The following is a 13,113-nucleotide window of genomic DNA, read 5'->3' as shown; positions in this document are numbered from 1 at the left end:
ATGTGGAAATATTTGATAATTTTTAACATGACAGTTCAGCCCCAATCTACTATTTCTGTGATAGCAATTTAATTTTTCAGCATTGACATACTGTAGACATTTTGGAACCAGTCATCTCCTTTTTTTACATTTTGTATTAGTATGCTTATGTCACTTGGGTTCATTTAATCAGTCTGTTCTGTAATCATTATATTTTTACTTGTCTATTGTCATAATTAATAACATCACCATAAAAACAGACATACTTAGTGGATGACTTGTTCGTGTTTAAATTGCAGTGGCAAACTTCTCAAATACGACTAAGTTAGATTATCTGAGTTTCTTGAAAGACCTTATCTTTACAATGAAACAATTAGGAATATAGAAATTTAATAGTATAAGAAAAAATGTTGGAAATTTAAGTTCTGCGACATCGTTTATGAAAATTATACAGAAAAAAGACATAGGCAGGTACAGTAACTGCCATATAATGGCGAGCTTGGATGATCAGCCTGCACCTCACTGCTATACTATTGTTCTCTGAAACATTGGCACACCATGATTGGTCATCTCTTACAGTATAAATATGATTCAACTATTGTTTGCAAAGCAATATATTTTTGTGTGTTTACAGTATTAAGAAAGTGACATCATGTTTCAAATACAAACAATTATTTTTATTTTATTTTTGTTTCTCTATTGCTTTTGCAGGTATATAAAGTTCAGTTTTGTGGTTCTGCCTGACTGTTCTTTCAGTGTGTGTTGAATATTTTGTTACATAGTCAATTAATCTATGATAGAATATTTTGTAAAATGTTTTTATTATGGTTTGTAGTTTAAGGTTTTTTAAGTTGTTCATTTACATACGAGTAGTTATGGCTAAATTTAAGTCTGTTGTGAAAGGTAAAAAAACTTTGAAGACAGGCACACAAAATTGTAATCAATGTATATGATTTCATGAAGAAAGAATCTTTAGCTGTACGAAAATTAAAATATGACGCATTCAATTGCTATACAGAAGTGTGAAGAGAGAAAACAGCAGCTGCCTGTGGTATTTCCAGGATTCAGGTTCAAAGCCTAAGAAAAAAAAATAGAAGTTCAATTCGAGGGGCCAGAATGTTCATTGATCACCTCGAAAAAAGAAATGTTCTAAACTGGTTACTGGATTAGATGATTTTGATAAATGTGTGGTTAGGCGAACTGTGAATGAATATCACTCAAAGAGAGGGGAGCTGCCAACAGTTAACAAATTCTGTAAAGAATTGAAAATTAAAATTAATTTTAACAAATTAATTAATTTTAACTAATTAATTGATTTTAACTAGTTTAACAAACATTTTGAAAGAATTAGGTTTTAAGTGGTGCAAAACAGAAAATAAAGGAAAATTTTAGTTGAAAAACATGATATTAGACAGAAAAGGATTTCATATTTGCAGGGAATCGGTGATTTTAGAGCATGTAACTGGGTGATCGTATACTTAGATGAATCCTATGTTTTATTATCTTTTCAGTGGTAAAATCATGAGCTGATGATGGCAGTGTAGGACTTTATTTACCAATAAATGAAGATGAATGATTAATTGTAATTCACATCAGGGTTGAAATGGGCTTTATTCCAAACACAATATTAACTTGGACAGCCAAATCAAAAAGTGGTGATTACCATGATAGCATAAATATTAAAAATTATTTGAAGTGGGCTGAAGCAAAAGTAATTCCTAACCTTCCTCTTGAGTCTGTAGTAGTTATTGACAATGTTCCGTATCATTATACCCTTTCTGAAAAACTCCAGTGTTATCAAGCAAGAAACAAGACATGACTGTTTGGCTACAGAAACATCATATTCCATTTTTATCTGAAATGCTTAAATAACTGTATGAACTAATTAAGAACAAAATAGAAAATGATACCAATTTGATGAATTGGTGGAAAGAAGTGGGCATCAAGTTCTGCGGTTTCCACCTTACCATCGTGATCTAAATTCAATTGAGATTGTTTGGTCAGAGGTAAAACGACATGTTATGGCTTGCAACAGTGTTGTAGCCCACAACACAATGTTTAAGATATCAGAAGTGCAGAAACTACATGAAGATAAAATGAATTCGATGAGTAACAAACACTGGAAACCTTCCTGTAAAAAGGTTAAAAAAATTGAAGGTGAATATTGGAGCCATGAATCATTAATAGATTTTCTGACAGAATCTTTGATTGTCTATTTATTTAGTGACAGTTACTCTGAAGATAGTGACGACAGTGAGGAGAGCATTCTAGTTTAGAAATTAAACAGGTAATTCATTTTTCGTCAAGTAATTAAAGTTACAGTAATAACAATCGATTGAAATATTTACCATGTAATTAGTAATAGATAATATTTTGTCATTGTTATACAGTACAGATTTAGCCGACTGTATTTCATTTCAAAATTGTTGCATTCATTTGTTAAAAATAGAACAGCTATTTGGTAAGGGGATTACTAAGAGCTAGGAACATGATTTTACATTGGGCAGTAATCGTTAGCACTCCAAGCTCACTATTATTTGGGGTTTGTCAGTGAATAAACAAATTAAGGTTGTAGAAAATATAGCTATTTTATGTTTAGTAACAGATACTAACATGCAGCACACTTAAAAATTTTCTCTAGAGAGCATCAGTAATAATTTAACTAGCAAACATTGAAACCATATAACAGTTTTAACTTTTTACTTTAGAAAATTATTTAAGTATATTTAAAGATTTAGTTTAATTGCAAATATGCCGATATGATGCTATGATGCACTTGCGTGAGGATCACGTAAGCGATTTGCTTTAAACACATGCATATTTATATATACATATGCACTTCTGAAAGGTTAATAGTTATGTATATATATATATATATATCCTTTGAAAATTTGTTTACCTAAAAAATAACTCTTTTTTTTGCACACCTGTTGCTTTGAATCCTGTTATGCTTTGCTTAAAACTTAAAACATATAACAAAACTTTCCAATAGAAAATGCTTAAAAAAAGCATTATCTTTATTAAAACTTAATTGCATAAGATCTATGAATAATTTTTTTCTGAAGATATTTACTAAAACAGTGTAATTAATAAAAAAAAATAAAATAAAAAAATGCAGTTATAGGACAATGAAAAAAGTTGCTGTATATTTGGTTGATGATATGAATTTGATTAATTTATTGTATTTAAAAGCAACTAAATGTTAAAAGTAACTTTTAAGTGGTTTGAGAGAAAATTTTGATGATAATTTGCTTAAATATTTTTTTGCTTAACAGTTAGAATATTTATAAGTTTTAGACATGCTATTAACATCTAGAGCAGTAATAGAGACCCGGTTGTTGTGTTGTGCAGGCTGTGATATTAGCTGCTGTTATATTGATAAAAAGATTATTTTACTAAGCGTAGTAGAAGTTTGGATCTGTGTTTTAATCTACTGAATTCTGTGTACAGATTAAATAATAGGTTTCGTGTAACGATTAACTGAAATCTTTAGTATAAATACAAAGATTTTGGTGTTCAATTTACTGTGGTAGATTATTGAGTCGTTTGAAACTGTAACTACTCCCTTAACAACTTAATATTTTGCACACGATGTAGAACATAACTCAGGAACCGGTAATTTGCTAAGTGATATAAAATAACAGTAATTAAATACCAACTTTAAAGCCATTTCCAATCAGAAGTAGTTTCTCAAAAAGTATGAAATATGGATGATAAAATCATTATTGAATGGTTAAAGCCAGTGATTCCCAAACTGTGTGCTGCGGTGCCCCGGGAAGCCGTGGCCTTTTCACAGGGGTGCCGTGAAATATTGTAAAAGCTTCATAATTAATTGAACTAAGACATTTATAATTATTAATTTAATGTTAATAAAGTAAAAAAAAGTTAAATAATGTAAATAATGAAGATACATGAGTTTTATTTATTTTTATCTGTTACTTATGAGTAGTCATACCTTTACTTACGGTTGGGCACCATGAAAAAATTTTAATTGACTATGGGCACTGCGACTCGGAAAAGTTTGGGAATCACTGGTTAAAGCCATATTTTTTATTAATAAACTGGTCTTATTCACACACTTGGGTCTGTATATACATCAGGGTTCTCCATCTTCTCCTATTCTCTACCATTTTTCTTGCTTCACCTGCTGCCAAATGTATTCTCTTCTTACTTTATTAACTCCTTTTTACCATCTGCTATCTTCTGGCTCTTCCGTCCATTTGTAGTTCTTCATTATCGCAAATAATCTTTTCCCAACTGTTTTTAAACATTTTCATATATCATCACAACCCCTCATTCCTTCATTTTTTCCTTGGCACTCCCTTGTTTAACACAATTTCCTATATCTGTGCATTATCATTACTATTCACCAGCATCTACAATTCACTGACATTAAACAATAATGGGTGCAGTTTCCTCTGGATAGTTTATTAGATAATGATCTTTATATGTGATGCTTACATTTCTTTAAAAAATGATAACTTTTTTGTTGAAGTGCCAGAAGCTGTGTTTGATTTGTGAATTTGAGAAGTATTAGGTTGTGAATACGCAATAAATGTTTCAAGCGTGTTCATTGTGTTAATTTATTTGTTTAGAAAGTGAATAGAGTGATGTAAGCAAGAATCCCAAATAATAATAATAATATATCCCTGAAGCTCCAAGACTTGAAGTACTACTAAAATAAATAAAAAACTCATTGGTTTATTGGGATGGGATTTATAAACGGAGGAAAAGAAAGAGAGTACTGTAGGATAAGAGAACCAGTCAGAAGTGATTTGATCCTCAGTAGTAGTTTTGTAAAAATTAGTTGATTTTGATATAGCTTTATGTCTAAAATGAATTATTGCAGCTCTTGATTGCTGCTGATTTAATAGTGTTATTGATACTGGTTGAATTGCAATTAGTATCACAGCCTCCTCCACTTTGCAGTAGTGGCATTGAAATAAATTTTTTTAGATAGAATGAATTATTAGAATAAATATAGTATTTAAAATTTCTTATAAATTATGAAATATTACTGTATCATTTTTGGGGAATTGTTATTATACTGGTAGTGTACTTTTTATTTGTTGATGGAATTTTGTCTTGTATTAGTGTGTGTCTGCGCGCGCGCATGTGCGCATCCGCATATGTATGTATATGTGTTGGTGGTGGTTATGATGTGATAAATTGAGAAAAAGTTAATGAATTGTACTTTTATATAAAATTATCTTTTTACACTTTGTTTTTGTGTAAATAAATATGAATTTACAGGGTGTCTTTGACAGGCTTAAGAAATTATAATAGACTTATCTATTTTATACTTAATTAATTGACATTTTAAACCCATCTTTTTTTTCAGTACTCAGAGCAAAAAACAGACCAATTCATTAAAACTTTTTTTTTTAAGGGGGTATACAAATCATATCCAAAAAAAGAATTCAGGAAATAGTTGGTTCCAACTGAATTCACATAAGCTATTTATTTCTCTAAATTGGTAACTTTAATTAATATATCAAAATTACAAAAATGATAATTAAAAAGTCGACACAGTGGCAAAAATGCCAAAACTACCTTATTTTAATATTTTTATTAATTTATTATTGGCTAAAAATATTATTGTTTCAATAAAAATTTTATTAGATTTAAATAATTGTAATTGTTCTTTTTGACGATATTTTAATTGTATTACAATTAAAATTGTATAAGAATCTTTTAAACTGTTTCAGATTACTAAGTTTTTGTTAATAGGTACAGTGTAAAAATATTTTGTTCTATTCTTTTAAATTTTTCAGATTTATAAATTTTATAAAATATATTTCATTCCAAGTCAGATTAAAAGATAAATATAGTCCATATAATTTGATTTTTTTTTTCTTTTCTTTTGTTAAGCCTGATTTAAATTGTACTGCATTATATCAATTTTGAATAGAATTAAATATAATTTTCACTGAAATAACTCATAAAAAAGCTTTGCAGTTTTAAAATACTTTTAAAACTAATTTATTTAATTATGGTTCATAATGCTTAATAGTTGTATCAACTGTTTGCTTTTTTTTTTAACTGCATTCATTTTTAACAATTCCTATAATGCTGTACTTCTGCAGTAGTTAAGGAATAATTTTTGTTGGTGTAATTTGTTTTCTGTTCATTGTTTTGATTTATACCAGCAAAATATATTTCAGTAAAACCGTTATCTCTTTCTCAGAGATGCTTATTTTATCGTAAATAATTTAGTGTGTTTTTAAAAAGTAAATTCTTACCAAGCTGTTAATGAGTAATCCTGGTAGTCGAGAGTTTCCGTTTCTGTAATTGCATTGATTGTCTGTATTATTAGATAGCAGTATTTAGAGTAATGAATTAGTAAATAACATTCCTTTTTATAGAGCAATATAGTATGTTATATATAATATAAAAATAATATGCTCTAAGAAGCATATTTATAAGTCTTTGTAATATTCTGGGAATAACAAAATATGGTGGGGGGGGGGTCAATATTTTAACGTTGATAGAACGATGTCCTGGAAATCCTCTTGCTATCAGTGGATTCATTAGTTTTTTGTGGTTTCAGTTAGATGTCTTCTGCTATTTTAAATTTGTTCCTTAAATGATATATTCATTTTTACTGCATGTTTAACATGCTATTGAAATGGCATTAGAAACTTCGTGGAGTATCTTCTAGTGTTCATTAAGTATGTACTTTGATGATATTTTTGTAATATTCTGCTACTTGAAGATGATCTGAGTTATTGTTATAATTAGTGGATTTTTTCATGCAATTTTACAATAGTCATTGTTTTTCTCATTAATACCCACAATTTTTTTGTTAGATTTTCAGAACAATGCAAACATGAGAATTTGTTTTAATACCTTTATACATAAACGAATTACTAAGCTTAAAAAGTGACATCATATTCAGTGATTGATACAATGAAACCTAAGAATTTTGCGGTTTGGTATTATGAGGGCAACTCAAAAATTATCTACACTTTCGCCATAACACACCTTCAAGGTTGTCATACTGCCTTCTGTGCATGTGTGCTTAGAGTTGCACTACAATCACATGTGCAAAATTTGATCCTGACCCCATCATTTGCCTTCCAGCTATTAGTGTAAATATGTTCGTAAATAGTGGTGTCAGTTTGCACCAAGGATTAACAATGAGCAGTTATTAAATTTCTCTGGTTGGAGGGTGTGAAGGGGGCTGAGATTCAGTGTAGACTTTTATTGCAGTATGGGGACAACATTTGATCATGTAAAAGTATTTTTTTTGTGGATCCAGAAATTTATAAGTGGCCGGATGAGTGTGATGCATGTAGAGGGACCAGGACGTCTGTCAACCTCCACCTTGGATGACAAGATTCAGCAAGCTTGAGTGATGGTTCTGGTGAATAGGCAATTTTACCATTGATGTGGTAGTGCCTTCTTCGAATATTAGTCATGGTTCTGCCCGTCAAATCATCCGCACTGAGCTCTGCTTCCGTGAAGTTTGTGAGCAATGGGTCATACATCTTACTGCAGAACACAAGGTCAAACATGTTTACATCTGCCAACACTTACTTGATTACTTCAACAAGGAAGGCAACACATTTTTAAGCAGAATAGTCACTGGTGATGAAATGTGGGTTCATCACTATGAGCCAGAATCAAAATACCAGAATATGGAGTGGAAACACCCAGGATCTCCAACAAAGAAAAAGTCCAAGACTGAGCCATTGGCAGAAAGGTTATGCTAACCATTTTTTGGGATGCAAAAGGGAAGACTTCACAGAAAAGAGGACTATGATCAACAGGGAAAGTTACAGTGAAATGTTGGGAAAAAAAGCTGAAGCCAACAATTTTCAATAAACACCGGAAGCCAGCAATTCTCAACATACACTGAAGTCTATTGTCGAAGAAAGTGTTGTTGCTTGACATCTGCCTGCACACGGCTGGCCACACCGTTCAAACCATCAAGTTAAATTTTGAGATACTTCTCCCTACAGCCCAGATCTTGCTCCATCTGATTTTCATCTAATTGAGCTGCTCAATGATGTTTCGTCAGGTTGTTGATTATCCACAGACATAGACATGGATGAAGTAGAAAAGTGGCATTCTGACCAACTGAATGCCTTCCTGATAAGCAGGCTTGGAGACTGCTGGACCAAGTGCATTGACAAAGGAATTGACTGTATAGAAAAATGATATACATGTTGAACCCCTACCTTTGTGTAAATAAATTGTTTAACAAAGAATGCAGATAATTTTTTACTCGTCTTTGTACATTCATATTTCTTATTATTAGCAGTGGAGCTGCTTTCATGAGGCGGAGTCGTCATTTAATTTAAATAGTTTTTACAAATTTATGGTATTTTTAATGCTCCTCTTATTCTTGAAATACTTTCCCATATCCACGTAGTGGAATTTGTTCAGCACTGTGTTTTGTGTATATATTTTTTTATACTGGTGATATTTATATGAGGACTATTTGGAAATTATTTCAAGTCTTCTGTTGAAATATGCAAAGGAGTGGGAATAGCGAATTTATCTATGCGTAGTTCAATAGCCAAGTTCAGTGGGTTTTAGTAGTGTTATTAGAAATATTACTTGCTTGTTTGTTCCTGTAAAACTTGTTAAAAATGGCTGCTGTCATAGAAAATCCCGCCGACTGTGAAGTGTGTGCAATCATCTGTTTCCTTCCCCAAAAAACTTCTCAGCTGTTAAAATTCATGATGAACTTTGTGCAGTTTATGAAGGGAATATTATGAGTGACAGTACCGTGTGATGCTGTTTGTTTTGGGAAGGTTAAACAAACATAAATGACAATGAAAGAAGTGGTTGACCCTCAGTTGTCACAGGTGAACTTGTTGCAAGTGTCGATGTGAAAATTTGAGGAAATCCTCAATTCACGATAAGAGAATTATCCTAATTTTTCCTCACATGTTGCAAACAGTGTTGTATGAAATCATAAATGATGTTAGACTTCCACAAATTTTTTGCTCGATGGGTGCCAAATGCCTAAGTTTCTTTCTGTTCGCATACTGCAGTACACAAATCGACACTTTTAAGTGGGAGTTGTTTAACCATCCTCCACACACCCCTGATTTGGCTCCCAGTGATTTTCACCTTTTCCCGAAAATGAAATAGTTATAGCAATGCAGCATTTTGAAAATGATGAGAATTTGAAAAATGGTATTACTGCCGGCTTAATTCACAGATGGCAGAGTTTTGTGACAAGGGTATTCAAAAGCTTGTGCACAGATATGACAAGTGCGTTAATTTAGACAGAAATTATGTAGAAAAGTAGCTATAAAATGTATTTAATAAATTGTTTTTTTATCAATTGGTGTCTTTTTTAATAACAAATCAGAAGTTACTTTTTGAATAGCCCCTGTGTCTAAGATGATCAAGTTCTTCTCTAGTTCATGATTACATTTTGACCTACTAATGTAGTTTCTACCTTTTAGCATGTTATTGTAAATTTATTGTTTTATCATCTGTAAGTTGCAGCTGTATATTTCTTTTTTCTCTTTTATTTTAAAGTTATCACATTAATGGCATCTTTTCATGTTTATTAGAATTTTGAAGTCTGTCTGGCATCTCTCAGTGTTCTATTACAGTTCTGTAATAATCTGTTTAATATCATTTAAATACTTACATTTATTTTAAAAGATAAATTTTTGTTACTTGATTGTAGAAAATGAAACAGATAAATTGAAAAATCCTTTATTTAATTTTATGTTATTATATTAATATTTAATATATATAGTGCTAGTGTTATAGTATATGACACTATGCAGTATATGATATGTTGCATAACCTGCAGGTGATTGGATCTGGTAGGGAATTTCAGTGTAATTTTTTCATAATCGGTTTGATTTTAAAATGAGGCTTATTTCTCACTCATTATTATTTTTTTCTTTTGAGTAATTTATAAACTTTTTCAATGATTTTTTCTGATATAACTCTATGTTTAAAATCCCCTCTACACTGAAGTATTCCTGTATATTTCAGACAGCATATGTTATTATTTCTCATGAATTGACAAAAAATCAATTGTTTTTGAAAAATGATCCTTCAACCAAACTTCATTAATTTTCCACTTAACAGTTGTAAAAATATGACATGAAATCAGAGCTATGAAACACTCTAGTTTTCTAATTTTGAGATTAGATTGTGGAAGAAGTAGAAGTCCCAACTTTACCAGATGGCACCTTAGCCATTCAACAATGACCCAGAAATAGGAAAAATAACTGCAACTTTTGGGAGAATTTATTCTTCCCACCAAACTCCACGAAGGAAGCAGCTGGTTCTCTCAGCTGCTTCTTTGTTAGCCTTATAGGTGAAGTTAACCCAGTACTCAGGTCGTCTTTTCAGGAAAGAACAGATCAGTGGTAGAGAAAGGATGAGGGGACAGTTTATCCTCAGAAAAAACTGTAAGTCCTTCTGGAGATCAGGGTTATTTACAGTCTTGCTCAGGATAATTTTTAATCCTCTACAATTTTTATTTGATAGTAGTTGTTCAAAATTCCAAATTCGTAATGTATACAATGAAAACATCTCTTGATGTGAAGAAAATAAGATCAGAAGTTTTGAAAATGGATCATAGCATCCTTGTACACTTTCTCTTAACTTCATATTAAAGTAAGCATACTCTACTTTTTATCCCAACTAATTTTCCTATATATTTTTTATGTAGATGAAAGTCTATTAGAAGTTAAGTAAACATTTATTTCTTTTATGAAAATAAATAAGTTTTGTAAACCTACATGTAAAATATAATTCTGTTGGCTAGCTTTTGTTGTGTTGAAAAAATATTTAATCTTCCTCTATTGTCAGTTTGTTTATTTCTGTTATCAGACTCAACCAGGAAATACAAAATAGATTGTAATGCATTTTTATCAGTTAACTTAAGATTGTAATAAGTTAGTGGATTAAAGTTTTTTGTGCTTATTGTTACAAATATTTCTAATTTAGGATTGACCTTTAATTTTGTCTATGATTTTCTGAATCCTCTTTTAGCCATCCAGTTCCCTGACATTGGCCCAAAACCCACCATCCAGAGTAGAAAAAGCTCGTGGTATAATAGATCAAGGTACTTAAAAAGTACCTTCACACATTGTCTGAAAACATTGTTAACCAAACTAAAGAGAATGATAAAAGAAATAAGATTCAAATTTATCATAGAAAGAATTTTAAACAAAGCAAGCTGTGATAATAGTAAACAAAAATGTTGATCAACTAAACAATTCTTTATAAATCCAAATTTTTAAATGTGCTGGTTGACAAAAAAAAATCAATTGACTTAAAAGTGTTAACTGGTTTGAATTCACTTCTAAATTTTTAACCAAAACTTATTGTAATTTTTACAACTTTGTTCAGGTACCTTTATTCTATACATTATCCTTTTTAAGAAAGATTTTCCTAGTTAAAATATTTTGTATAAATATCTGAGCATTCGTATTGAGTTTCCAGTTTTGTATGTGTGTATATCCAGCTCGTATAAAGCCATATTTTTCTGATTAAATTGATGTTCAATTTGTAGTTTTTGGGCCCTATTTAATTTAATTAAGAAATTAAAAATATTTCTTAACCAATTTCAAAATTTAACTGATCTATTAAAAAAAAAAAAACTTCACTCAGTTGTTATATTTACTGTTTTTTGTATCAGGTTAATACAAAATTATACAAAGTAACATAAATGTGCCCATTGAAAACGTAATGTTTATTATAGAATACTCAATATATTATTCATTTTTTTAAATTTGTGAATTAAACTTTTTGTAGATAATATATGTATTAATGGTATAGAGATTATTTTCATTTATATATATAATGTTATTAAAATGTACAATTTTGATATAGGTTCGTATAATAGACAATTTTTTAAGTCTGTCTGATGCCCTGGAATCATAGTGATTGCTTTTCTTCTTGCTGCGTGAACTAACATTATATGCTTGTGTTCTGTTTTTCTGTCATCGGGCCAGGTTCTCCCACCAGTCCATCATTACCATCCTCTCCTCCTGCAAGACCTATTACTCCACCCCCTCCTTCTTCTCCGCCCTCTTATCCATCAGTGCTGAAGGATCGGGGAAGTATAGGTCCTCCCCATACTCCAGTTGGAGGTGCACCTCGAGTGCCCCCTCCTGTACCCCCTCGTGGAGGTCCTAGGAAACAAGGTCACGAGTCTGCAGGAAGAGGTGGGAGATCATGTAATATTGCTTGTGTTACTTTAATTATAATTTTTATATACTGTGATTCTGTTTAATTTAAAATAATCCAATATTCTTTTATTATTATTAATACTTTTTTTGACACTGATAAATTACATGACCTTAAATATGTAACTAAATTTTAATCTTCCCTAAATCTTTTTTTTTCTTTTTTAATTTGAAGAATATAAATATTTTAAGAATTCATTTAATACAGATGAACAAAATTTACGATCGGTGTCACAAATATTGTTTTATTATAAACCTTTATAAGTGTAATTATTTAGTGCTAAGAAATAGAAAATTATGAGCAAGAATTAACGATTATTGTAATTAATTTCTATATTATTAGATGGCCAGTATCTAGAAAGAAGAGTGGAAAGACAAATTGTAGGCTTAATTTTAAGGATAATGTGATTTAGGCAAATTATAGACCTCTTTAAGTAAGCAAGAAGATACAAATCAGTTATGTTAATTCTGTTTGATAGAAGTCAAGCAGATTGGAAACTTGAATTGTAGTTCTTGATTCACAGTTCAGAAATTGCTAATTATATATTACATAATAAATTGCTATATCACTTTGCTGTTGTCAGTATTGGAACAGGAAATTGCTCTCATAAACAAGCACATAATGCATTTATTACATCCATTGTTTGAATTGTATGGTCATATTACAGGTTACCTCTGACACAGGTGAATTCATTAGTTGAAAGATGAGGAATCCCAAAATCTTACAGATTTTCAGTTATTTAAACTGGATTATCAGAATATGCAAGATAAAAACTTAGTAAAAATTAAGGATGTCAAAGTAGTTTGTGTAACATGTTCTTATCTAATTTAAATACCTTTCTGTAAAGCTTTAACTTGTAATTTGTCTACTTAAAATACAAAATATTGAAAGTTCAATTACAGTATGAAGATGGTAACATTACTTACTTTGCTTTACGGTTTGCCATTACTTACT

The 13,113-nt window shown here is 30.5% G+C and overlaps 1 protein-coding gene across 5 annotated transcripts in view; it reads left to right on the top strand.

Moving 5' to 3' along the window:
- The window catches only part of PIP5K59B (Phosphatidylinositol 4-phosphate 5-kinase 59B), a 220,564-nt gene that overhangs the window by 92,148 nt on the left and 115,303 nt on the right, over positions 1-13,113 (top strand). For 3 of the 5 annotated variants that reach the window (XM_075363436.1, XM_075363437.1, XM_075363440.1), the window contains exon 17: positions 11,925-12,137. The exons of the other annotated variants lie outside the window; for them this stretch is intronic. In XM_075363436.1, the coding sequence (XP_075219551.1) occupies positions 11,925-12,137 (213 nt within the window). The remainder of the gene's footprint in view (positions 1-11,924; positions 12,138-13,113) is intronic. 5 annotated transcript variants of the gene reach the window in all.

This window comes from Lycorma delicatula, chromosome 4 (assembly GCF_047948215.1).
Source record: "Lycorma delicatula isolate Av1 chromosome 4, ASM4794821v1, whole genome shotgun sequence".
Lineage (NCBI taxonomy): Eukaryota > Metazoa > Arthropoda > Insecta > Hemiptera > Fulgoridae > Lycorma > Lycorma delicatula.
The sequence above is the reverse complement of the archived record's forward strand: the minus strand, read 5'-3'. Positions and strand labels throughout refer to the sequence as shown.